The sequence below is a fragment of the Gorilla gorilla genome, chromosome 13 (genome assembly GCF_029281585.2).
Source record: "Gorilla gorilla gorilla isolate KB3781 chromosome 13, NHGRI_mGorGor1-v2.1_pri, whole genome shotgun sequence".
Taxonomy (NCBI): Eukaryota; Metazoa; Chordata; class Mammalia; order Primates; family Hominidae; genus Gorilla; species Gorilla gorilla.
In genome coordinates this window covers 26,712,493-26,739,324 of record NC_073237.2, presented here as the reverse complement: position 1 = coordinate 26,739,324, position 26,832 = coordinate 26,712,493, and the positions used below count along the sequence as shown (strand labels likewise).

At 43.4% G+C, this 26,832-nt stretch overlaps 2 protein-coding genes across 7 annotated transcripts in view; one reads left to right on the top strand and one right to left on the bottom strand.

Annotated features, from left to right (window-relative positions):
- The window catches only part of CLTA (clathrin light chain A), a 112,327-nt gene that overhangs the window by 45,070 nt on the left and 40,425 nt on the right, over positions 1 to 26,832 (top strand). The window lies entirely within an intron of this gene.
- The window catches only part of GNE (glucosamine (UDP-N-acetyl)-2-epimerase/N-acetylmannosamine kinase), a 62,231-nt gene that overhangs the window by 21,367 nt on the left and 14,032 nt on the right, over positions 1 to 26,832 (bottom strand). Inside the window, exons 1-5 of one of the 4 annotated variants that reach the window (XM_055351570.2) lie at positions 22,224 to 22,373; positions 20,808 to 20,951; positions 13,105 to 13,310; positions 9,947 to 10,398; positions 697 to 849 (exon numbers count right to left, since the gene is read on the bottom strand). In XM_055351570.2, coding sequence (XP_055207545.1) covers positions 697 to 849; positions 9,947 to 10,398; positions 13,105 to 13,268 — 769 coding nt within the window. In that variant the 5' untranslated portion in view covers positions 13,269 to 13,310; positions 20,808 to 20,951; positions 22,224 to 22,373. Of the gene's footprint in view, positions 1 to 696; positions 850 to 9,946; positions 10,399 to 13,104; positions 13,311 to 20,807; positions 20,952 to 22,223; positions 22,380 to 26,832 lie in introns of those variants that run through there. The other 3 variants (XM_063696256.1, XM_019033515.3, XM_055351572.2) reach the window with 3 other exon arrangements.

The following is a 26,832-nucleotide window of genomic DNA, read 5'->3' as shown; positions in this document are numbered from 1 at the left end:
CAAGAAAAAATATTAGTGGCTATTTTACTGTGGATAGTGGAATCACTACTTTTCTAGAGATTCTTTCACTTCAACTTTTTTTTTTTTTTTGAGATGGAGTCTCACTCTGTCACTGAGACTAGTGTGCAGTGGCATGATCTCGGCTCACTGCAACCTCCACCTTCCAGGTTCAAGTGATTCTCCTGCCTCAGCCTCCTGAATAGCTGGGACTACAGGTGCCCACCACTGTGGCTGGCTAATTATTGTATTTTAGCAGAGACAGGGTTTCACCATCTTGGCCAGGCTGGTCTCGAACTCCTGACCTCAAGTGTTCTGCCTGCCTCGGCCTCCCAAAGTGCTGGGATTACACGCATGAGCCACCGTGCCCGGCCATCTTTCACTTCAGCTTCTAAGATTTATGTCTCTTGGCTTCTGCAGTTTCTTAACTGGTGGAAACTGGAGGGAAAATATTAGTACTAAACATGAGACTAAAGTAGACAGTAGACAGACTATTTTTAAGTTTCTACTGGACTTGGCAAAAACATTACAAACTTTTTGAGTTATAGCAAAATTGGTAATCCTTTGAAAATTGGAATGCATTTCAGAAGAGTGCCCTTCAATGATAAGATGAGCAAGATAGGAAGGCGTTAAAAGAAGTAATAGAAACATAAAATTGGAAAAAGCAGGTGGCATAATTTCATTTTCAAGTTCAATTACCTGCATCAATATTTGGAAACAGGACTAGGGTCCGCTTGTTAAATGAGATAAGTGCATCCAATGTTAATTCAAACATTTTTATGGAATGCTTAATGTCAGTGGTCACAGGGTGCTGTAGTGCAACAATGTAATCTTTAGATTTTACATCATCACCTGTTTAAAGAAAATCAAACCACATTGCTTCATTAGTTAAGAATCTTGAAAGAGAAAGAAGCAAATTCTGAAAGCAAGACTCTAAGTCTGTGCTTTTAAAAATTCTAAGAAACAGTTTGTCAAATTGTGAACAGGGCATCCAAATTAGAGTCAAATGATAAGAATTTACAGCAACAAATCCAAGTATTCAGCAAACTTAACATTTTACAAAGACATGCTGCCACAAACATAACTTTAAATAGCAGGCACTAGAAATTCACTGTTTTAAAACCCAAACTATTCCAAAGCACTCGAAAAATGTGACTCTTCCCAATTTCTAACTAATGTTTTTAGTGAATATTCAGCAATATCAACGAATAATAATATGTTGCATATCAGGGCATTTTGAGGCTGAACAAGCATTAAACATATTTCCTAGAATGCACAGGAGCTTTCGTGTACTATCACCTACCAGATTCAACAAGTGGCAAGTGTTTCTAACTGTTAAAGGACTAGGAGAGTTTCGCTCATCCCTAGGCTGGGATCCCAAGGACGGTTCCTCAGCAAAAATTTAAAATGTAAAAAGTTTAGATTGACAGTGCTATGTCAGACAACGCAAGGTATTTACCAATAGGGCCTATATTATCCCATAAAACTGAAAGTGAGCTCCACTTACTTTTTTTTTAATTAAGTTTATTTATTTTTCCATAAGTTATTGGGGTATTAGGTGGTATCTGGTTACATGAGTTAGTTCTTTGGTGGTGATTTGTGAGATTTTGGTGCACCCATCACCTGAGCAGTATACTCTGCACCATATTTGTAGTCTTCTATCCCTCGCCCCCTCCCACTCTTCCCCCCAAGTCCCCAAAGTCCACTGTATCATTCGTAGGCCTTTGCATCCTCATAGCTTAGCTTCCACATATCAGTGAGAGCATACAATGTTTGGTTTTCCATTCCTGAGTTACTTCACTTAGAATAATAGTGTCCAGTCTCATCTAGGTCACTGCAAATGCTGTTAATTCATTCCTTTTTATGGCTGCATAGTATTCCATCATAGATATAGATGTAGATATATATATATATAGATGTAGATATATATATATGTAGATATATATAGATATATAGATGTAGATATATATAGATGTAGATATATATAGATATATATAGATACACACACACACCTACAGATGTAGATATAGATATATATAGATACACACAAACACACACACATATATATACACACCACCGTTTCTTTATCCAATCGTTGATTAATGGGCATTTGGTTGGTTCCATGACTTTGCAATTGTGAATTGTGCTGCTATAAACATGCGTGTGCAAGTATCTTTTTCAAATAATGACTTCTTTTCCTCTGGGTAGATACCCAGTAGTGGAATTGCTGGATCAAATGGTAGTTCTACTTTTAGTTCTTTAAGGAATCTCCCGTTTTCCATAGTGGCTGTACTAGTTTACATTCCCACCAGCAGTGTAGAAGTGTTCCCTGATCACCACATCCACACCAGCACCTACTGTTTTTTGATTTTTTGATTATGGCCATTCTTGCAGGAGTAAGGTGGTATGGCATTATGGTTTTGATTTGCATTTCCCTGATCATTAGTGATGTTGAGCATTTTTTCATATGTTTGTTGGCCATTTGTATATTTTCTTTTGAGAATTGTCTATTCATGTCCTTAGCCCACTTTTTTATGGGACTTTTTCTTACTGATTTGTTTGAGTTCACTATAGATTCTGGATATTAGTCTTTTGTCAGATGTATAGATTGTGAAGATTTTCTCCCACTCTGTGGTTGTCTATTTACTCTGCTATTCCTTTTGCTGTGCAAAAGCTCTTTAGTTTAATTAGGTCCCAGCTATTTATCTTTGTTTTATCGTATTTGCTTTTGGGTTCTTGGTCATGAAATCCTTGCCTAAGCCAATGTCTAGAAGGGGTTTTCCCATGTAATCTTCTAGAATTTTTATAGTTTCAGATCTTAGATTTAAGTCCTTAATCCATCTTGAATTGATTTTTGTATAAGGTGAGAGATGAGGATCCAGTTTCATTCTCCTACATGTGGCCAGTGAATTATCCCGCACCATTTGTTGAAAAAGGTGTCCATTCCCCACTTTATATTTTTGTTTGATTTGTCGAAGATCAGTTGGCTGTAAGTATTTGGGTTTATTTCTGGGTTCTCTATTCTGTTCCATTGGTCTATATTCCTATTTTTGTACCAGTAACATGCTGTTTTGGTGACTATGGCCTTATAGTATAGTTTGAAATCAGGTAGTGTGATGCCTCCAGATTTGTTCTTTTTGCTTACTCTTGCTTTGGCTATATGGGCTCTTTTTTGGTTCCACATGAATTTTAGAATTTTTTTTTAATTCTGTGAAGAATAATGGTGGTATTTTGATGGGGATTGCATTGAATCTGTAGATTGCTTTTGGCAGTATGGTCATTCTCGCAATATCAACTCTACCCCACCCATGAGCATGGGATGTGTTTCCATTTGTTCATGTTGTCTATGATTTCTTTCTTTCTATCTTTCTTTCTTTTTCTTTTTTTTTTTTTTTTTGATGTAGTCTCACTCTTGTTGCTCAGCCTGGAGTGCAATGGTGCGATCTTGGCTCACTGCAACTTCCGCCTCCCAGGTTCAAGCGATTCTCCTGCCTCGGCCTCCCAAGTAGCTGGGGCTACAGGTGCACACCACCATGCCCAGCTAATTTTTGTATTTTTAGTAGAGTCAGGGTTTCACCATGTTGGCCAGGCTGGTCTCAAACTCCTGAACTCAAATGATCTGCCCGCCTTGGCCTCCCAAATTGCCGGGATTACAGGTGTGAGCCACTGCACCCAGCCTATGATTTCTTTCAGCAGTGTTTTGTAATATCCCTTGTAGAGGTCTTTTGACTCGTTGGTTAGGTATATTCCTAAGTATTTTATTTTATTTTATATTTTATTTTATAATTTTATTTTATTATTTTATTTTACTTATTTTATTTTATTTTAATTTTATTTTGCGGCTGTTGTAATAGGGGTTGAGTTCTTGGTTTGATTCTCTGCTTGGTCGCTGTTGGTGTATAGAAGAGCTACTGATTTGTGTACATTAATCTTGTATCCGGAAACTTTGCTGAATTCTTTTATAAGTTCTAGGAGCTTTCTGGAGGTGTCCTTAGGATTTTCAAGGTAAATAATCATATTGTCAGCAAAGAGTGACAGTTTGACTTCCTCTTTACTGATTTGGATGCCCTTTCCTTCTCTTGTCTGATTGCTCATTCTAAGACTTCCAGTACCATGTTGAAGAGGAGTGGTGAGAGTGGGCATCCTTGTCTTGTTCCAATTCTCAGAGGGAATGCTTTCAACTTTTCCCCATTCAGTATTACATTGGCTGTGGGTTTGTCATAGATGGCTTTTATTACATTAAGGTATGTCCCTTGTATGCTGATTTTGCTGAGAGTTTTAATCATAAAGGGATGCTGGATTTTGTTGAATGCTTTTTCTGCATCTACTGAAATGATCATGTGATTTTTAATTCTGTTTATGTGGTGCATCACATTTACTGACTTGTATACATTAAACCATCCCTGCATCCCTGGTATGAAACCCACTTGATCATGGTGGATTATCTTTTTGATATGTTGTTGGATTTGATTAGCTAGTATTTTGGTAAGGATTTTAGCATCTATGTTCATCAAGGATATTGGCCTGTTGTTTTTTTTGTTATGTCCTTTCCTGGTTTTGGTATTAGGGTCATGGGGGCTTCACAGAATAAATTAGGGAGGGTTCCTTCTTCCTCTATCTTGTAGAATAGTGTCAAAAGGATTGGTACCAATTCTTCTTTGAATGTCTGGTAGAATTCTGCTGTGAATCCATCTGGTCATGGAATTTTTTTTGTTGGTAATTTTTAAATTACCATTTCCATCTTGCTGCTTGTTATTGATCTGTTCAGGGTATGTAATTCTTCCTGATTTAAGCTAGTAGGGTTGTATTTTTCCAGGAATTTGTCCATCTCTTCTAGGTTTTCTAGTTTATGTGTGTCAAGGTGTTCATAGTAGCCTTGAATGATCTTTTGTATTTCAGTAGTGTCAGTTGTAATATCTCCTGTTTCATTTCTTAGAGAGGTTATTTGGATTTTCTCCCTTATTTTCTTGGTTAATCTTGCCAAGGTCTAATAGTTTTATTTATCTTTTCAAAGAACCAGCTTTTTGTTTTGTTTACTTTTTTTTTTTTTTAAGACACAGTCTCACTGTGTCGCCCAGGTTGGAGTGCAGTGGCACGATCTTGGCTGACTACAGCCTCCACCTCCTGGGTTCAAGCAATTCTCCTGCCTCAGCCTCCTGAGTAGCTGGGACTACAGGCCTATGCCACCATGCCTACCTAATCTTTGTATTTTTTAGTAGAGATGGGGTTTCACCATGTTGGCCAGGATGGTCTCTATCTCCTGACCTTGTGATCTGCCCGCCTCGGCCTCCCAAAGTGCTGGGATTACAGGCGCGAGCCACTGTGCCCGGCAACAGTTTCTTTATGAAAGAAGGATGGCAAAGTAGCAAAAACTAGAAGTCTTTTTAGACCAGGGAAAAGTAAAACGCAAGACAATGAGCCAGAGCAACTCATCCCTGGCAATAATACATTTCATACAAAGTTTGCACCTGCTTCTCCACCTGGCACTTCTGATATTATTACCGGTCTTTGTATCTATCCGTAATTCAGCAGCCTCAGCCCTTTCATAAATTCTTTCCATAAAGGCATTTTGTTTTCTGTTGTAAAGTCCTATATTTACTGTGATATGCCTTTCATTATTAGGAATTTAACATGCCTTTTTAACGTTGCTAATTTTAAAATTAAGATTGTTACATATTAACACTCTGGTTACAAAGCTGCAATGTTATATATGGCCTACCCAACCCTATCTTCCTGTAAGCAGAGTGATAGCATGAGAAGTTCCATATCAAGGCCAGGTGCGGTAGCTCATGCCTATAATCCCAGCAGTTTGGAGGGCTGAGGAGGGCGGATCACCTGAGGTCAGGAGTTCGAGACGAACTTGGCGAACATGATGAAGCCCCATCTCTACTAAAAATACAAAAATTAGCCAGGTGTGGTGGTATGCACCTGTAGTCCCAGCTACTCGGGAGGCTCAGGCAGTATTGCTTAAACCTGGGAGGCAGAGGTTGCAGTGAGTCAAGACTGCGCTAATGCACTTCAGCCTAGGTGACAGAACTCCAGCCTTGGCAACAGAGCAAGACTCTGTCTCAAAAAAAAGAAAAAAAAGAAAAAAGAAGTTGCACATCAAGAAGCAGGTACAGGTTTTATATAAAATGTATTACTGCCCAGTGGTGGATGGCTCTGCCTCATTGTCTTGAGTTTTCTTTTTCACTGGTTTAAAGACCAAAAAAAAAAAAAAAAGCAATTTATGTCCTTCTTTTCATAAAGAACTGCTTAAATTGTCCCAAATAGGACTTTAAGCCCTACAAGTACAATTCAATTTTGCTACATTCTGCTTTCTAATGGTTATTTGCTGTTTTTTGTTTTGAGACGGAGTCTCGCTCTGTTGCCAGATTGGAGTGCAGTGGCGCGATCTCGGCTCACTGCAGCCTCCGCCTCCTGGGTTTCATGCGATTCTTCTGCCTCAGCCTCCCAAGTACCTGGGACTACAGGCGTGCGCCACCATGCTCAGCTAATTTTTGTATTTTTAGTAGAGATGGGGTTTCACCATGTTGGCCAGGATGGTCTCAATCTCTTGACCTCATGATCTGCCCGCCGTGGCCTCCCAAAGTGCTGGGATTACAGGTGTGAGCCACCGCATATGGCCTGGGTTTTATGCTTGTTTTTTTTTTTTTTTTTTTTTTTGAGACGGAGTCTCGCTTCTTCACCCAGGCTGGAGTGTGGAGTGCAGTGGTGCAATCTCGGCTCACAGCAACCTCCCTGGGTTCAAGCAATTCTCCTGCCTCAGCCTCCTGAGTAGCTGGGAGTACAGGCATGTGCCAGCACGCCTGGCTAATTTTTGTATTTTTAGTAGAAATGGGGTTTCACCATGTTGGCCAGGCTGGTCTCCAACTCCTGACCTCAAGTGATCCACCTGCCTGGGCCTCCCAAAGTGCTAGGGTCACAGGCATGAGCCACTGCACCTGGCCAAAACTAGTGTTTTGTTTTTTTGAGACAGGGTCTTATTCTGTCACTGAGGCTGGAGTGCAGTGGCACAATCATGGCTCACTTCAGTCTTGAACTCCCAGACTCAAGCAATCCTCCCACTTCAGCCTCCGGAGTAGCTGGGACTACAGGCACACACCATCACACCCGGCTGATTTTTGTATTTTTTGTAGAGACAGAGTTTCACCATGTTGCCCAGGCTGTTCTCAAACCCCTAGGCTCAAGTGATCTGCCCACTTTGGCCTCTCAAAGTACAGAGATTACAGGCATGTGCCACCACATCTGGCACATTATTATTTTCTATTCATTACAAGTTTTTCAGCGATACAAGTTTTCCAGAATACCTAGAGAGCTAATGGTATAATTAGAACAGAATCCAAGAGTGTTTCATCGGAAGCATACTAAAAGGAGAGACTGAAGAGACAGAAGGTTGTTCCACCAGCATTATCTAGACGATCCCTTGATAATTACAAATCTGTCCAAGCATAAGAAATATTTAGAATGGGCCAGGTGCGGTGGCTCATGCCTATAAACCCAGCAGTTTGGGAGGCCGAGGCAGGAGGATTGCTTGAGCCTAGGAATTCATGACTAGCCTGGGCAAAATAGTGAGACCCCATCTCTACAAAAAAATTTTAAAAATTAGCTGGGCATGGTGGTACATGCCTGTAGTCCCAGCTACTCAGGAGGCTGAGGTGGTAGGATCACTTGAGCCCAGGAGGACAAAACTGCACCACTGCACTCCAGACTGAACAACAAAAATATGTAGAATGGATTATGTTATATAGCAGGAAAGCCCAATTCCTTTCCTGATGTAATGTAATCTAGATTAAAAATATACAAAATCTCTTTGCTTATTCAATTTTCTTTTTCTTTCTGTGTTTTTTTTTTGTTATTGTTTTTTGTTTTTTTTGTTTTGTTTTGTTTGAGACAGGGTCTTACTCTGTCACCCAGGCTAGAGTGCAGCAGTGTAATCACAGATCACTGTAGCCTCAACTACTCAGGCTCAAGTGACCCTCCCATCCCAGCCTCCCAGGTAACTAGGACTACATGCACACAGCACCACGCCCAGCTAATTTTCTTATTTTTTGTAGAGACAGGGTCTTGCTATGTTGCCCAGGCTGGCCTTGTAACTCCTAGGCTCAAGCAATACTCCCATTTCAGCCTCCCAAAGTGCTAGGATTACAGGGTGAGCCACCATACCTGACCCAACCAAATCAATTTTCTGTTCATTAATTTTATAATTCAATAGATCTGCCTCTTAGAAATGAAAGGTCCTAAATAGATTATTAGTCCTAATTTGTCCCCTAGGTAGTACTCTTACTATAAATTAACCAACTGACATTCTGTTTGTAAACTTGGATTTTTTTACCTCTGATTAGCAAAAGATAATTTCTAGGAAGCTAGAGCACTGAACAATAAAAGTTTTGGAACATAGGGCTTATTTACAAAGATATACTCTAAGGCTAAAACTATGACTTCTGCTTTTTAATAATAATCATCATAATCCCTTATATTAATAAGTACTTATGGCTTACTGCTTCCAACATTCATAATCTGAGTATTCCAACAATTCTATAAGAAAAGCATTAAAAATAAAAATGAGCCAGGCGCGGTGGCTCATGCCTGTAATCTCAGCACTTTGGGAGGCCGAGGTGGGCGGATTATGAGGTCAGGAGTTTGAGACCAGCCTGACCAACATAGTGAAACCCCGTCTCTACTAAAAATACAAAAAAAAATTAGCCGGGTGTGGTGGTGTGTGCCTGTAACCCCAGCTACTCAGGAGGCTGAGGCAGGAGAATCGCTTGAACCCGGGAAGTGGAGGTTGCAGTGAGCCGAGATTGAGCCACTGCACTACAGGCTAGGCAACAGAGTAAGACTCCATCTCAAAAAAAAAAAAAAAAAAAAAGACCATTTTGCCAATGTAGTAAAAAAATTCAGAAAATCAGGCCAGGCACGGTGGCTCACACTTGTAATCCCAGCACTTTGGGAGGCTGAGGTGGGCGGATCACCTGAGGTCAGGAGTTCGAGACCAGCCTGGCCAACATGGAAAAACCCTGTCTTTACTAAAAATATGAAATTAGCCAGGCATAGTAATCCCAGCCACTCGGGAGGTTGAGGGAGGAGAATCGCTAGAACCTGGGAGGTGGAGGTTGCAGTGAGTCGAGATTGTGCCACTGCACTCCAACCTGGATGACAGAGCAAAACTCTGTCTCAAAAAAAAAAAAAAAAAAATTCAGAAAATCAAACATAAAAACACCCATAATCCCACACCAGAAATAAATATAATAAATGACTTGGTGTACATACTTCCTAACCATTCCATTATTACAGTTTTTAGTAAAATGGCAGATTACAGCTGGGTGCAGTGGCTCACACCTGTAATCCCAGCACTTTGGGAGCCCAAGGTGGGCGGATCACTTGAGGTCAGGAGTTCGAGACCAGCCTGGCCAACGTGGTGAAATTAAAAATAGAAAAATTAGCCGGTCGTGGTGGTGCACGCTTGCAATCCCAGATACTTGGGAGGCTGAGGCAGGAGCATCACTTGAACCTGGGAGGCAGAGGATGCAGTGAGCCAAGATCACACCACTGCACTCCAGCCTAGGCAACAGAGCAAGACTCCATCTCAAAAAATAAAATAAATAAAATAAAATGAAATGGCATATTACGCTTATAATTTTATAGCTTCCCCCCTTTGACATATTAGGATCATTCTTATAACTAATATATTTAATGGATTAAAAGCATTCCATTCTATAAATATAGCAGAGATTTTAAAAAATCAATCCACTAAGCCTATTTTACAGAAAAGGTAAACCTCAGAGAGGTAAAGTCATACCACAGGGCAAGGTCTATGAACTAAAACCTTGGCCTTCTCATTGCTAACAGAGTATTCTATCCATAATAGTTTCCAAAAGGATTGAAATAGGCGGAACGTTTTCTGACAAAAACAGCCATTAGACTGACTAAAGTCTGAGATACATACCTAGCCACATGCGAATGATGCTCATGTAGTCTTTGTTCTTGGCTGAGAGAAGTTTGTCATAGGAAGGGCAGCCTGCCAAAAGGATGCGATCATGGTCCTCACACATGGATATCAGGTGCTGCTCTGCACTGCGGGTGCAGCACACATGATAATGAGCCAGTTTTGTTATGGCATGTCTGATAGAGTCATCAATGGTCCCACTGACTTCCCCACCTTCAATGTGAAGGATTCGGATGTTCATCAAGGCAGCAGATGTGGCCAGAGCCAGGGCATCAAACCTGTCTCCATGAACAATCATGATATCAGGCTTCAGGCGATTAAGGACATCTGGCAGCTTCACTAGGGCCAGGCCTACTGACTCCACCATGGCTGCCTCATCTTCTCCCCTCACAATTGTGTGTAGCCTGGTGTTAATGTCAAAGTCATCTTGTTCAATCATTCGATATGTATTTCTAAAGCCGGGGAGAAATAAAGATATAAGAACATGTTCTTAAACACAGAGCCGTAACATGCAAGAAAAGCAATCTAACACCAACTCTGAAGTGAGAAACATTAAAATAAATAAATTGAAGTATAACTTACAAACATAAAAAGCATAGACCATAAGTGTAAACAGCCTGATTAAGATTCTTTTTTTTTTTTTTTTTTTTTGAGACGGAGTTTTGCTCTTGTTGCCCAGGATGGAGTGCAGTAGCACGATCTAGGCTCACTGCAACTTCTGCCTCCTGGATTCAAGCGATTCTCCTGCCTCAGCCTCCTGAGTAGCTGGGATTACAGGCATGTACCACCACACCCAGCTAATTTTTCTATTTTTAGTACAGATGGGGTTTTGCCATGTTGGCCAGGCTGGTCTTGAACTCCTGACCTCAGGTGATCCACCCACCTTGGCCTACCAAAGTGCTGGGATTACACGCGTGAGCGACTGCACCCGGCCAGAGAATTTTTTTATTAGGAAGAAAGAGACTAAACTTTTAACAGTGGTCAGCACTTTTTATATACACTTAGGGGAAAATGTTCTTTACCCTTTTTTTTATTTTTTTGAGACAGAGTCTCACTCTGTCGCCCAGGCTGGGGTGCAGTGGTGCGATCTTGACTCACTGCAACCTCCACCTCCCAGGTTCAAGCGATTCTCCTGCCTCAGCCTCCCGAGTAGCTGGGACTACAGGCGTGTGCCATCACGCCCAGCTAATTTTTGTATTTTTAGTAGAGACAGGGTTTCACCATGTTGGCCAGGATGGTCTCGATCTCTTGACCTCGTGATCCGCCCACCTCAGCCTCCCAAAGTGCTGGGATTACAGGTGTGAGCCACCATGCCTGGCCAAACCTTTTTTCTTTAAGAAAACATTTCATGGTGAAAAGTCTCTCACTTTTGTCTCCCAGTCATCCAATTCTTCTCCCAAGAAGCAACCAATTTCTTGTGTTAGAATGTACTTTAAACATGCATTTTCATTAAGTACTAGTCAAATTTCCTATTTAACGGTCTCATCAGATAAACACTATTTTTCCACCCTTGGTAACTGTGGTAGGCAGATAAAAAACCTACTACCATTTCCCTGAGAGCCTCTCTTCCACTAGTCTTCCTGTCAAAGCTTTCTCACAGCAGTAAAAGAACCCACTCAAACTTTCATCTCAGGCTCTAGCTAAAATTTCTATTCTACTGAGAGGATGCTCCTAAATAGCCAGAATTCATTTTATATTAAAAAAAAATCTGGACGGATGCAGTGGCTCACGCCTGTAATCCCAGCACTTTGGGAGGCCGAGGCAGATGGATCACCTGAGGTTGGGAGTTTGAGACCAGCCTGACCAACATGGAGAAACCCCATCTCTACTAAAAATACAAAATTAGCCGGGCATGGTGGCGCATGCCTGTAATCCCAGCTACTCGGAAGGCTGAGAGAGGAGAATCACTTGAACCCGGGAGGTGGAAGTTGCAGTGAGCTGAGATCACGCCACTGCACTCCAGCCTGGGCAACAAGAGCAAAACTCCGTCTCAAAAAAAAAAAAAAAAAAAAAATCTGTGGATCCCTGAGCTATCCATTAAGTTTCTTCTCTACTCTTTAAGTATTTCCTAGTAGCAAATTCCCACCTTGTTTTTAAAGAATAGTCTGAAAAGGACAATTTTATTTTAACGCAAGGTTCTTTCAGATACAATATTGTATTTGTGATCCTCTTTGGAGACTGCATTAATATATTCATGCCACAAGGGTGCACTAAATGACTTTTTATTACATACATCAAGATGTATGTAATACGCCTTGTTCTCTCAGATTATCCAACCTTTGCTTTTTTTTTTTTTTGAGACGGAGTCTCACTCTTGTTGCCCAGGCTGGAGTGCAGTGGTGTGATCTCAGCTCATTGCAACCTCCACCTCCCAGGTTCAAGTGATTCTCCTGCCTCAGCCTCCCAAGTAGCTAGGACTACGGGCATGCGCCACCACAACTAGATAATTTTTTTTTTTTTTTGTATTTTTCATAGAGATAGGGTTTCACCATGCTGGCCAGGCTGGTCTCAAATTCCTGACCTCAGGTGATCCACCCACCTCAGCCCCCCAGAATGCTGGGATTATTGGCGTGTGCCACCGTGCCCGGCCCAACTTTCACTTTTTAAATGTAGCCTGTGATTAATAACAAACCTAATGTCAGCAAAATAAATGCCAATGGTGACAGTAATGTAACTCTCTACTTTACCTTGCAGATTAGATTTTTTAAATCTTGTTCCATATCTACTACTTTATATGCTGTTGGCCTATAAACCAGTTTTAAAGATTGCCATTAGAGCTCACGAAACAGATTACATGGAATCACATTATTATACTCATACAATATGTATTTATAAGTGGCATTTCTTTGAATGTAACAACTAATAACAAACAGTAATATTATTTATAGCTACCATTTATCAATCATCTACTAAGCGGCATCATTGTGATGGATGCTCTATATCATGATCTCCATTCCTCACAATAATTTACAATATAAGTTTTCACTACATTGTATAATGAGGAAACTGAGGCTCAGAGATGCTAAGTGACTACTCTAAGGCCACATAAAAACTAAGCAGCAGAACAGGAATTTGAAGCTGGGCCCATATGGCTACAAAACCCAAGCTCCTTCTAGCACACTGTTGCAATGAAGAATAAGAAAATGCTTTCATCTTACCCATAGTCATCTATCAGGTGAGAGCCAAGTACCACAACATCAAGTTCAAAGAACTCAGGTTCGGTTTTAATGCCAAACATGATAGGGGCAAGTTTAGAATAATCTGCACGGTTACAAGTAGCAACACAAACCCGCAGCTTTCGGTTATTTCCATTCTTCTCCATGATTTGCTTGTTTCGTTTTGAGAGGTTCTTAAAATAGAGTTCCTGAAATTGCCAAAATAAAAACTTTATAATCAGAATAACTCCTAGATATAACTAAACTTTAAACTTCTCTAAATCAGAAATAGAAATTTTCAGTTTCAAGTCCTTAACCACTATTTAGTACAGTGATTCTTAATCTTTTTTTGCACCTCCACTTATGTGTGTGACATTGGTATATCCAGAGTTAAGAAACTCCAAGGCCGGGAGTGGTGGCTTACGCCTGTAATCCCAGCACTTTGGGAGGCCAAGGTGGGCAGATCACGAGGTCAGGAGATCAAGACCATCCTGGCTAACATGGTGAAACCCCGTCTCTACTAAAAAATACAAAAAAAAAAATGAGCTGGGCGTGGTGGCGGGCGCCTGTAGTCCCAGCTACTCGGGAGGTTGAGGCAGAAGAACGGCGTGAACCCAGGAGGCGGAGCTTGCAGTGAGCTGAGATCGCACCACTGCACTCCAGCCTGGGTGACAGAGCGAGACTCCATCTCAAAAAAAAAAAAAAAAGAAGAAACTCCAGCAAACTAACTAACACCACCCCATCCTCTCACACTCAAGAAAACACACTGGAATGCCATTAAGAAGGGGTGATATAAATCAGCTCTTGTTTAAAAGGTGAGGAAATATCAGCTCTTTATTATTAAAAATTACTTGCCATAACTCACAGATGAGCCCAACATAGTAGGTTGTTGCAAGATCAGTTGTTGAGAACCACTGATCTAGTTCAATTCCATCACTTTATAGAAAGGGAAACACAGGTCTTGAGAGGGAAAATTACTGCCCCAACATTCAAGATCATGTCTCATAAGGAACACAGTCTATTCACTCTCACACTATACACTTCCTAAATACAAGGTATTGTGATTAATGCTGGGCAGGAGAAAGATGAGTAAGGTAAAAACCTGACCTTCAAGCCCTCATTAGTACCTACACACCAATGCCAACAAAACTGACAACTCCAAATGCCTATCAGATATCTCCTGCTGTATGTCCTATAACCACCTTAAAGTCAGTGTCCCAAACTGAACTCATTTTCTTTTCGGAACCTGTTCCTCCTCAATTGTTCTCTGAGTTATGCAATTTCATTCATCCAAATGCCTTCAAATCCTTCTCTTTTCTGTTCTTCACCCCATATCTCCAAAATGCTGTCAATTCCACCCCCTAAATATCTTTCAAATCTATCTCCTCCTCTTCATCCTTACAAGGACTTCCCCTAGTCCAGTCCCTCATTTTAGGTCTGGACGATCTTAACAGCTGTCAAGTGGTTTGCCTGCCTCCTATAAACTTTCTTACTTATTTATTTAGAGACAAAGTCTCACTCTGTCGCCCAGGTTGGAGTGCAGTGGCACGAGCTTGGCTCACTACTACCTCTGCCTCCCAGATTCAAGCAATTCTCCTGCCTCAGCCTCCTGAGTAGGTGGGATTATAGGTGCCCACCACCATGCCCAGCTAATTTTTGTATTTTTAGTAGAGATGGGGTTGTGCCATGTTGGCAAGGCTGGTCTTGAACTCCTGGCCTCAAGTGATCCACCCACCTCGGCCTCCCAAAGTGCTGGGATTACAGGCATGAGCCATTGCGCCCGGCCTCCTACAAACTTTCAAAGTGATCTTCCTTTCCACCATCTCTTCCCTGCCTAAAATTACCCTTCTCTGTGCCAAAGTGCCAGCCATACCAAACTGCCTCCAGTTCAACTAGTGAATCTCTGTATATCTGTACCTTTATAGATGCCACCTACTTTTTCCTAAAACTTCCTTTCCTCCTTGCTGGTCTTCTACTCATCCTTCAAAACTCAATCTAAGTGACATCCTTTCTGGAAAGGCTTCACACAAACCTCAGGGCCTCCTCCCCCACGTTTCTCAGTTGCTGACTCGCTCTGAGCGTTATGGCCCTCCCATTCACAGATATACTATTGCTCAGCTCCACTGCTCGCTCATCCCTCCCTGCCATGCTATACCCTCCATTCAAAAAGTAAAATCAGGGGCAAGGAATAAGAGATTTGTTTTATGGAATTTTTAAAAAAGTTTTTACATTTTTGGAGACGGGATCTTGCTATGTTGCCCAAGCTAGAGTGCAGTAGCTATTCACAAGCACGATCATAGCTCATTGCAGCCTGGAACTCCTGGGCTCAAGCAATCCCCCCACCTCAGCCTCCTAAGTAGCTGGAACTACAGGCATACACCACTGAGCCAGACTTGGAACATGTTAAACTTCTCTAAATCAACATAAAACTTCACCTCATGGACTCTGATCTCAATGTTCATGTTTCAGTAAGTGTATCAATATTTAGAACTTGTAATCAGGAATCCAGAGACACTTCAGTAAGGATTCCAATTCTAGGGGTGCCATCCTTTAGATGAGGGTAAACTCTGAAATTCACTGGAAATTCCATCAGTAGCCCTCTGCTGTTGGTACCTCAACACTCTCTTAGGCTAAAATTCTGTGACCATGCAAACGGTCCCATCATTAGGTCCACTCTGAATTTATAATCCCCAGTAAAAGCTAATTTCACCCAATGGCAAACACTTACAATATAATGAAACGGGCATTCCGCCAAGAGAGTTATATTCAGAAGACCCAAGCACTATCTGATCTTTTTTTTTTTTTTTTTTTTTGAGACAGAGTCTTGCTCTGCCACCCAGGCTGGAGTGCAGTGGCGCAATCTCGGCTCACTGCGACCTCCGCCTCCTGGGTTCAAGCAATTCTCCTGTCTCAGCCTCCCGAGTAGCTGGGATTACATGCATGTGCCACCATGCTGGGCTAATTTTTTCTATTTTTAGTAGACATGGGGTTTCACCATGCTAGCCAGACTGGTCTCGAACTCCTGACCTCATGATCCACCCGCCTCGGCCTCCCAAAGTGCTGGGATTACAGGCATGAGCCACCGCACGTGGCCACACTATCTAATCTTTAAAGAGACAAAAATATTCTTCCAAAAATGGTTGTCGTAAGTGTTCTTGTACATAATCCTTCTTCCAGTGATCAAATTTGAGCTGAAAAAATTGTTGGTAATATTTAATTTGCTGAGGCAAAACAAATCATTCATGGTTTGTCAATTTGTATTTATTTTACAAAGAACAGTAAATGTTCCATCTGGCAGTACTAAAATGCTTATTTACCAGGTTACTCAAAGGTTATTCTACCTAAACTGAGAGCAAGCTGGCCATATAAATAAATGGTGAAAAATACAACAATGTTACCTAGAAACCTAAAAAACCTTAAAAAGTGAAAGCTTTTTCAAGGAAAGAAGTTAAATCTTAAAAATAAAATTAAGGTAAAATGCCTTTTTAAGGGGAGGTTTTAAAAAATAATTTAAATTAACTCAATTTTTGATTAGGTAGTATATTCACATGGTTTAAAATTGAAAAGTCACAAGAGGTTAAGTAGCAATAAGTCTTTTCATCTGTGTTCCCCAGCTAGCTAGTTCTTTTCCCTGGAAGCAAACAGTTACTGGTTTCTTATCTGTCCTTCCATGGATAAACTATGATAATATAAATAAATATATGGCTCACGCCTGTAATCCCAACACTTTGGGAGGCCGAGCTGGGTGGATCACGAGAGGTCAGGAATTCAAGAACAGCCTGGCCAACATGGTGAAACCCCATCTCTACTAAACATACAAAAAAAATTAGCCAGGTGTTGTGACACACACCTATAGTCCCAGCTACTTGGGAGGCTGAGGCAGGAGAATCACTTGAACACATGAGGCGGAGCTTACGGTGAGCCGAGATGGTGCCACTGCACTCCAACCTGGGCAACAGAATAAGTCTCTATCTAAATATATATATATGAAGTGTATATGTATGATGTATGTATGTGTATACATACACACATATACAACGTATATTACAAAATTGGTAACATATTCTACAAACTGTTGGGGCAAAGCTTACTTTTTTTTTTTTTTAAATACAGTCTCCCTCTGTTGCCCAGGCTGGAGTGCAGTGACATGACCTTGGCTCACTGCAACCTCCACCTCCCCAGTTCAAGACATTCTTGTGCCTCAGCCTCCTGAGTAGCTGGGATTACAGGTGCCCGCCACTACACCCACCTAATTTTTTTGTATTTTTAGCAGAGACGGGGTTTCACCATGTTGTCCAGGCCAGTCTCAAACTCCTGACCTCACATGATCCACCCACCTCGGCCTCCCAACGTGCTAGGATTACAGGCATGAGCCACCGCACCCAGCCACAAATCTTACTTTTTAAAATGCTTTTAATTATGACTCAAATGGTAGAATGAGAACATTTAAAGATATTGGAAATACCAAATCTAAAAGTGCAAAGTTTTGGAAATTGCTGGCCATCAGCTTTTCAAATATACAAAGAGTTATAAGAGCCCTAAAATTTAGCAAAAACATTCAACTTTGGCTGGGCACAGTGGCTCATGCCTGTAATCCTAGCACTTTGGGAGGCCGAGGTGGGCGGATCACCTGAGGTCACGAGTTGGAGACCAGCCTGGCCAACATGGTGAAACCCCATCTCTACTAAAAATACAAAACTTAGCAGGGTGTGGTGGTGTGCACCTGCAATCCCAGCACTGAGGAGGCTGTGGCAGGAGAGTTGCTTGAACCTGGGAGGCGGAGGTTGCAGTGAGTCGAGATTACGCCATTGCATTCCAGCCTGGGAGACTGATCGAGACTCCATTTCAAAAAAAGAAAAAGAAAAATTAGCCAGGCATGGTAGCGCGTGCCTGTAATCCCAGCTGCTTGGGAGGCTGAGGCACAAGAATCGCTTGAACCCAGGAGGCAGAGGTTGCAGTGAGCCGAGATCGCACCACTGCACTCCAGCCTGGGCAAAAGAGTGAGACTCTGTCTCAAAAAAAAATAAATAAATAAATAAATAAAAACAAGAAATCTGGCTGGACATGGTGGCTCATGCCTGTAATCCCAGCACTTTGGGAGGCTGAGGCAAGAAGGACTCCTTGAAGTCAGGAGTTCAAGACCAGCCTGGGCAACATAGTAAGACTCCTGTCTCTACAAACAAATTTTTTTTAATTAGCTGAGTGTGGTTGTGCACACCTGCGGTCCTAGCTATTTGGGAGGCTGAGGCAGGAAGATCACTTTAGCTCAGGAGTTTGAGGCTGTAGTGAGTTATGATCATGCCACCGCAGTCCAGCCTGAAAGATTGAGCAAGACCCTATCTTTAAAAAAAATTAAAATTTAAATCCAGCCTGGGGCAAGTAAATTTCCTTTTGTAAGGAGGCAATCACTTTTCATCAGTACTTACAATGGACAGTCTTGAGTTGAGAGAATGCAAAAAGCTGCTTTCAAGAATTGAGTTTCAGCCGGGCGCAGTGGCTCACGCCTGTAATCCCAGCACTTTGGGAGGCCGAGGCGGGAGGATCACCTGAGGCCAGGAGTTCAAGACCTGCCTGGCTAACATGGCAAAACCCCATCTCTACTAAAAATACAAAAATTAGCCAGGCATGGTGGCAGGCGCCTGTAATCCCAGCTACTGGGGAGGCTGAGGCAGGAGAATTGTTTGAACCCGGGAGGCGGAGGTTGCAGTGAGCCGAGATCCTGCCACTGCACTCCAGCCTGGGCAACAAGAGTGAGATTCCATCTCAAAAAAAAAAAAAAAAAGAATTGGGTTTCTCAGATCGCCAGTGAGTTCAAGATGAAGGCAAGCTTGTCTATAAACCTGGCCTTAGGTAACATTGTTCTATTTTTCAGTTTACTCATATGGCCAGCTTGCTCTCAGTTTAGGTAGAATAACCTTTGAGTAATTGGTAAGTACGAGGCATTTTAGTACTGCCAGATGGAACATTTACTGTTCTTTGTAAAATAAATATAAATTGACAAACCATGAATGATTTGTTTTGCCTCACAGTATTTTTCTTTTTTCTTGAGACGGAGTGTCACTCTGTTGCCCAGGCTGGAATGCAGTGATGCGACCTCAGCTCACTGTAACCTCCACCTCCTGGGTTCAATCAATTCTCCTGCCTCAGCCTCCCAAGTAGCTGGGATTACAGGCGCATGCCACCATGCCTGGCTAATTTTTGTATTTTTTTAGTTGAGACGCGGTTTCAACTAAACCAGGCTGTTCTCAAACTCTTGACCTCAAGTCATCTGCCTTGGCCTTGCCTCACAAAAATTAAAAATGTAAATTAAAAGCCACAAGAGGCTAAATAGCAAAAAGTCTTCTCATATGTGTTCCCCAGCTATATAATTCTTTTCCCTGAAAGAAACTATAGTACAAATTGGAAAAGGACCACTGCACTCCAGCCTGGGTGACAGAGTGAGACCCTATCTTTAAAAAATTAAAATTTAAATAAAAAAATAAAAACAAGCAATCTTTTAAATGAACATTATGAAGTAGGTGCATTGTCCAGCACAGAGCTCAGAAAGTCAGAAGGTGGGACTGAATACTTGCATCCATTTCACTCTTCAATTCTATAATTGTACCTGAGCCACCAAAAGAAAGAAAGAAAAACAAATAATAGGTGACGGATGGATGATAGATGTTAGACAGATAGATGATAGTTTTCAGACAAGTTTGCCTTCATCTTGAACTCACTGTCAATCGCTGAAAAACCCAATTCTTGTTCGTTTGTTTTTGTTTTTGAGACAGGGTCTCGCTCTGTTGCCCAGGCTGGAGTGCAGTGACATGATCTCAGCTCACTGCAACCTCCACCTCCCAGGTTGAAGCGATTCTCCTGCCTCATCCTCCCAAGTGGCTGGGATTACAGGCATGTGACACCATGCCCAGCTAATTTTTTTGTATTTTTAGTAGAGGTGGGGTTTCACCATGTTGGCCAGGCTGGTCTCGATCTCCTGACCTCAGGTGATCCGCCGCCTGGCCTCCCAAAGTGCTGGGATTACAGGCATGAGCCACCATACCCAGCCAGAGAAACCCAATTCTTTTTTTTTTTTTTTTTTGAGACAGACAGCCTGTCGCCCAGGCTGGAGTGCAGTGGTGCAATCTCAGCTCACTGCAACCTCCGCTTCCCGGGTTCAAGCGATTCTCCTATCTCAGCCTCCTGAGTAGCTGCGATCACAGGCGCCCACCACCACATCCAGCTAATTTTTGTATTTTTAGAAGAGATGAGGTTTCATCATGTTGGCCAGGCTGGTCTTGAACTCCTGACCTCAGGTGATCCGCCTGCATTGGCCTCCCAAAGTGCTGGGATTACAGGCGTGAGCCACCACGCCCGGCAGAAACCCAATTCTTAAAGACTACTTTCTGCATTCTCTCAACTCAAGACCGTCCATTATAAATGCTGACAAAAGGTGATTAACCCTTTCCAGAAAAATAATGTCCCACTCAACCGTGGAAAGAGTTCTTTGTGAAGAGAATATTTTTAAGGCTATCAGCTAAAAATAATGAACACCTGGGTCAAGCAGTCACTGAACAGAGGAAACAACAGTAAACATTTGCTGAGCGCTTCTGAAGTGCCAAACATTGTGCTAATAGGTTTCTTCACACGTATTAACTCATTTCATCCTCACAGCCCTCGTATTAGCCCCGTTTTACAGACAGGAAGCACAGAGAAAATAATTTACTTGCCCCAAATCACTGTTTAATAGTTCATCATTGGCCAGGCACGGTGGCTGACGCCTGTAACCCCAGCACTTTGGGAAGCCGAGATGGGCGGATCACTTGATGTCTGTTCAAGTCCAGCCTGACCAACATGGTGAAACCCCGTCTCTACTAAAAATACAAAAATTAACCGAGCATGGTGGCAGGCGCCTGTAATCCCAGCTACTTGGGAGGCTGAGGCAGGAGAATCGCTTGAACCCAAGTTCATCATTGAGAGAACCGAAAATCAAACCCTTGTCTGAATGACTTCAGCGCTCAGAACACTGTCCCACACCCAGTGTTTGCCTTGTGTCTGTTCATTCCATAAACATCCATGAGTACAAATCTTCCTCGAAAACATGATAAATCGCCCTTTCGTCAGTGCAATGAGGATAGGACTCAAAGGAATAAGAAGGAAAGAGCTATATAAAGCGGTCTGAAACTCAGGGCCCCATTCCGACGCTATAATTCGGTTTGGCTTCAACTGCGGCGCTCCTACAGTTGGGTTAACGAGTTACCTACACTGCGAAACTGTACCCCACCCCTCCTACCATAGTAGTAAAAAAAACGTTCTTGTGTTCTAACAATTTTACAAGCGTAAAACTGGGGGGAGGGGCCGGGCGCGGTGGCTCACGCCTGTAATCCCAGCACTTTGGGAGGCCGAGGTGGGCGGATCACGAGGTCAGGAGATCGAGACCATCCTGGCTAACATGGTGAAACCCCGTCTCTACTAAAAATACAAAAAATTAGCCGGGTGTGGTGGCAGGCGCCTGTAGTCCCAGCTACTCGGGAGGCTGAGGCAGGAGAATAGCGTGAACCTGGGAGGCGGAGCTTGCAGTGAGCCGAGATCGCGCCACTGCACTCCAGCCCGGGCGACAGAGCGAGACTCAGTCTCAAAAAAAAAAAAAAGAAAAAAAAAATTGGGGTCAGGGCGGGGAATTAACGCTTCTCAAATATACAAGGAAGCCCAGACTCAGAATGTAGACTCAGAGCAGGGAGGGGACCTTTTAGCCCAGCCTTTTCACGCCAGGACAGCTCGCCTGCCAGGCAGTTCTCCACCCTCTCTCGCCCCGCCCCGCTCCTAACGGGACAGTCAGCATCCCCCCTGATTGGACAGCACTGTTCCAGGGGACAAGTCAACCTGGGCCTCCCTCTACATCCCCTCCCCTGCTCATCAGGGCCCACCCCGAGCCACACGGCGGAGCCCTGAATTGGGCCAAAGAGGTGCCCTATGGTGCAGGCCTGCAGGACATTGGGCGAGAGCCGGGTCCAGTGTGGGCCTCGGGGCGCGGTGGGGTGGAAAGCGGCCGGGGAGGGGAGGCCTGGGGCAGGAGGCCGGGGGAGGCGGCCCTGGGGGTGGGCAGGATGCTCTCCCGGAGTCCCCCGCCGCCGCGCGGCTCTCACCAGACGCCGTCAGAGGTTCCCTCCCACGCCGCCACCGCGCTCCTCGGGCGAGGGACGAACCAAGCGCCACGAAGCAGGCAGAGCGCGAGCCTGCCCCTCGGTTTCCGCGCTCGGGCGCGCGGGTAGATGACTCGTCGCTCGACCTTGTCCCCACTCCTCGCTCGCCCAGCCACGCCCACCCGGAGTGCCGAATCCGCGAGCGCGCCCTGACGCCGCCCGAGAGAGCTCGCGTGATTGGCTGCTCCCGTCCCCGTCCCCCACCTTCCCGGCGGTATTTTGAGGCGCAGGCAGGGTGCTGACCAGCGGAGCATCTTCCATGGCCTCTGCCGCGCTGGAGCTGCTGCGGGGCTGTCCTGCCAGCCTGTGCTCCCGCCCCGAAGCGTCCTCCTCCACTGGCGACACACGCACTGAAGCCCGAGTCTTCCTGCGGGGTAGTTGTTTTGGTCTTGCACCCAAGGAGGGATTTCTTGCGCCTCTCGTTCCCTCAGTTATTTCATAAACCAGGACCGCAACTATACTGTCGTGTAGCGCGGCCACCCCACAGCGGTCCCTGACGTTAAACATTGCCGTGTCTGCTAGAAGACACTGGTGGAGTGTGAATTGATGACCAAGGCATGGCAGAGCCTCTCTCATCTTTATAATCAGTTCAGCGGCGGCCTCCACTACAGGGAACTCCCAGCCAGTCCCGAGGCCTAGGGACATCCAGGGAGAAACGTGGCGGTGGTAAAGGGCTTGCGCAGCTCCTGAAGATAAATAAGACTTTGGGTTGTTGTTGTTTTTGAGACAAGGGTCTCACTGTGTTCAGGCAGCACTGGAGCTCCTGGCCTCAAGCCATCTTTTCTGGCTTCAGCCTTCTGAGTAGCTGGGACTACAGGCCCATGCCACCGAATGAGGCTTTAAGACTTTTTAATGACCCTTTCAAATTTCTGAATCACTCCCAGCATTTTAGGAAGCCAAGTGGGGAGGATAGCTTGAGGCCAGGAGTTCGAGACCAACCTGGGCAACAGATTCTTGAGTCACCATTGACAAGAAACTTTGAATGAAGTTGATGATACAAAATATTAACATCTTTTTTTTTACAACCATTAAAAATTTACCACAGGTGAAACTAAGTCTAACAGTTCATTGAGATTTCTTGCTGTACAGCAAATTTCAAATCTCATCAAACTGCAGTTTATGATGCATTTCAATTAATAATGAAGCTCTAATTTGTAAAATACTTATGAACTCTTAGTTCTCCTGTGGCTAGCTTGGAGCCACAAAAAGGTCACATTAGCCACAAAAGAAAAGACATTAAGGGATTTTTGCAAGGAAGTGCTATCAGATTTCTTTTTTGTTTGTTTGTTTTTGAGACAGGGTCCCACTCTATCGCCCAGGCTGGAGTACAGTGGTACGATCTCAGCTCACTGAAACCTCCACCTCCCAGGTTCAAGCAATTCTCCTGCCTTAGCCTCCCGAGTAGCTGGGATTACAGGCACACACCACCAAGCCCGGCTAATTTTTGTATTTTTAGTAGAGACGGGGGTTTCACCATGTTGGCCAGACTGGTCTCAAACTCCCGACCTTAGGTGATCCGCCCACTTTGGCCTCCCAAAGTGCTAGGATTACAGGCATGAGCCACCACACCAGGCCCAGATTTCTTTTTTAAATCACATTGGCTGCTGTGTGGAGAGTGGATTGGTAGCAGTGAAACTCAACTGAAGTGGATGGATATGATGTTTATTTTGGAAGTAAAATTGATGAGACTTAATTATAGGTTAGATATAAGGGGATGACAGGGAAAAAGACTCAAGAATGACCTCGGGGCCGGGTGTGGTGGCTCACACCTGCAGTCCCAGCACTTTGGAAGGCAGAGGTGGGAGGATCGCTTGTGCTCAGGAGTTCAAGGCAACAGTGAGCTCGATCAAACCACTGCACTCCAGCCTGGGTGCCGGATCGAGACCTCATCTCTTAAAAAAAAAAAAAAGAAAGAAAGAAATGACTTCCAGGTTTCTGCCTTAGTAATTGGGTGGTTGGTTGTGTACTAAGATGAGAAAGGCTGGGAGAGTGACCTGGTTTGGGAAGAAAAAAGTAAAGTTTTAATTTAGGGCATGTTATGATTGAGATGCCTGTGAGCCACATGAAGCTATTAAATGTGCAGTGAGATATATGAATCTGAAGACAGACTCACCAGACTATAAATGGTGTATTAGTTTCATATATGCTGTAACAAATTACCACAAAATTAGGGTCTTTAAAACAACACAAATTGGCCAGGCGCGGTGGCTCACGCCTGTAATCCCAGCACTTTGGGAGGCCGAGGCGGGCGGATCACAAGGTCAGGAGATCGAGACCATCCTGGCTAACATGGTGAAACCCCATCTCTACTAAAAATACAAAACATTAGCCGGGCGTGGTGGCGGGCGCCTGTAGTCCCAGCTACTCGGGAGGCTGAGGCAGGAGAATGGCGTGAACCTGGGAGGTGGAGCTTGCAGTGAGCCGAGATCGCACCACTGCACTCCAGCCTGGGCAACAGAGCGAGACTCTGTCTCAAAAAAAAAAACACACACAAAAAAACCCACAAATGTATTATCCTACAGTTTTGGACGTTAAGGATCCAAAATGGGTTTCAAGGGACCAGAATCAAGGTGTCAGTAGGGTTGCCTTCCTACCGGAGGCTGCCAGGGAGAATTCATTTTCTTCCCCCTTCCAGATTCTAGAGGCTGCCCACATTCCTTGGCACATGGCACCTCTGACTTCTGCCTCCCTTGCCACATCTTCTGTGACTCTGCTGCCTTCCTCTCTCACTTAAAAAGACCCCGGTGATTACATTGGGTCCACTCAATAGTCCAAGATAATTTTCCCTCTCAAAGTCCTGGTCACATCTGCAAAGTCCCTCTTGCCAAGTAAGGAAACATGGTCACAGGTTCAGGGATTAAGATGTGGATATCTAGGCCAGGCACGGTGGCTCACTCCTGTAATCCCAGCACTTTGGGAGGCTGAGGTGGGCGGATCACGACGTCAGGAGATCGAGACCAGCCTGGCCAACATGGTGACACCCCGTCTCTACTAAAGCAAAATTAGCCAGGCATGGTGGCGCACGCCTGTAGTCCCGGCTACTTGGGAGGCTGAGGCAGGAGAAGAAATGGAACCCAGGAGGCAGAGGTTGCAGTGAGCCGAGATCATGCCACTGCACTCCAGCCTGGGTGACAGAGTGAGACTCCGTCTCAAAAAAAAAAAAAAAAAAAAGATGTGGATATCTTTGGGGAGCTATTTATTCTGCAAGAGGTATTGAAAGTCACTTGAAGTCAGGTCAGGCGCGGTGGCTCAAGCTTGTAATCCCAGCACTTTGGGAGGCCGAGGTGGGTGGATCACGAGGTCAGGAGATCGAGACCATCCTGGCGAACACTGTGAAACCCCGTCTCTACTAAAAATACAAAAAAAATTAGCCGGGCGTGGTGGCAGGCGCCTGTAGTCCCAGCTACTTGGGAGGCTGAGGCAGGAGAATGGCGTGAACCCGGGAGGCGGAGCTTGCAGTGAGCGGAGATCGCGCCACTGCACTCCAGCCTGGGCAACAGAGTGAGACTCAATCTCAAAAAAAAAAAAAAAGAAAGTCACTTGAAGTCAAGATGGGTATGTTGCTTTTAAAGTTACATAGTGTACCTCCAAATATGCAGAATAGAACGTTAAATTTTTCTTCCTGAAAGGTAAGAAAAATTAACTTCAAAAACAATTTAAAATCTGGGTGCTGATTACATAGGTGTGTTTAGTTTGTAAAAACTCAAATTATATACGTAATATATATGTACCTTTTATGTGTATTTTACTGTAATGTGTTTTAAAAATAATGCTTAATATAGCTAGAAAAATGTAACTATAAATATAAATACCTTTAACGGTAGGGAATACATTTTGAGAATTGTATGCACTTTCTAAGCCACCTGCAAGTTTTGTGTTTGACCAACATTGAGAATTTTATATTTCCGTAATGATTTAACCTTAAATGAAATAATCTTTTTAGAATTTTCTTCTCTGCTTTCTTGAGATCAAATTGCAGCAAGGCCCCTTAGGAGGCATTTTCTCTTGGCTTTTTGAGATCACTTTCCTATGGGTAAATAATATTACATTTCTGGATTTCTGTTACTTTACTGTTTAACATTGTGAATTGACATACCAAAAATCGTCACTAGTTAAGTTTGGTTTGTATGATTTGGTTTCATTTGACTTTAGTCTGAGAACTCTACAAGTTGCAAAAAAATTACTTATGGCTTTGTAGTGTAATAAAATCAGATTTTTCTAGAGATTACTCCATAAGCATAAATATAACTTCAAGCATTCAGGGCATAACTAGGCTATCAATGACTCCTAGGCTTTAAGAGATCCTCTAATCTAACCTTCTCATCAGAGTGGGAGACCTTCCTACAGCACCCCTGACAGATGCTCACCTGGCCACTTTGGGAACATTTCTTGTAACAGACTTGTCTTATGTTATTTGGTGAGTTAATTATTTTAAAGTACTCTGCCTCTCTGTAAATTCTACCCGTGTATTTCGTAGCCTAAACATTTCTAAACTAAAATAGCCTAAACTATTCTAAACATTGTATCTATATTCATCAGTACTCATAACAAC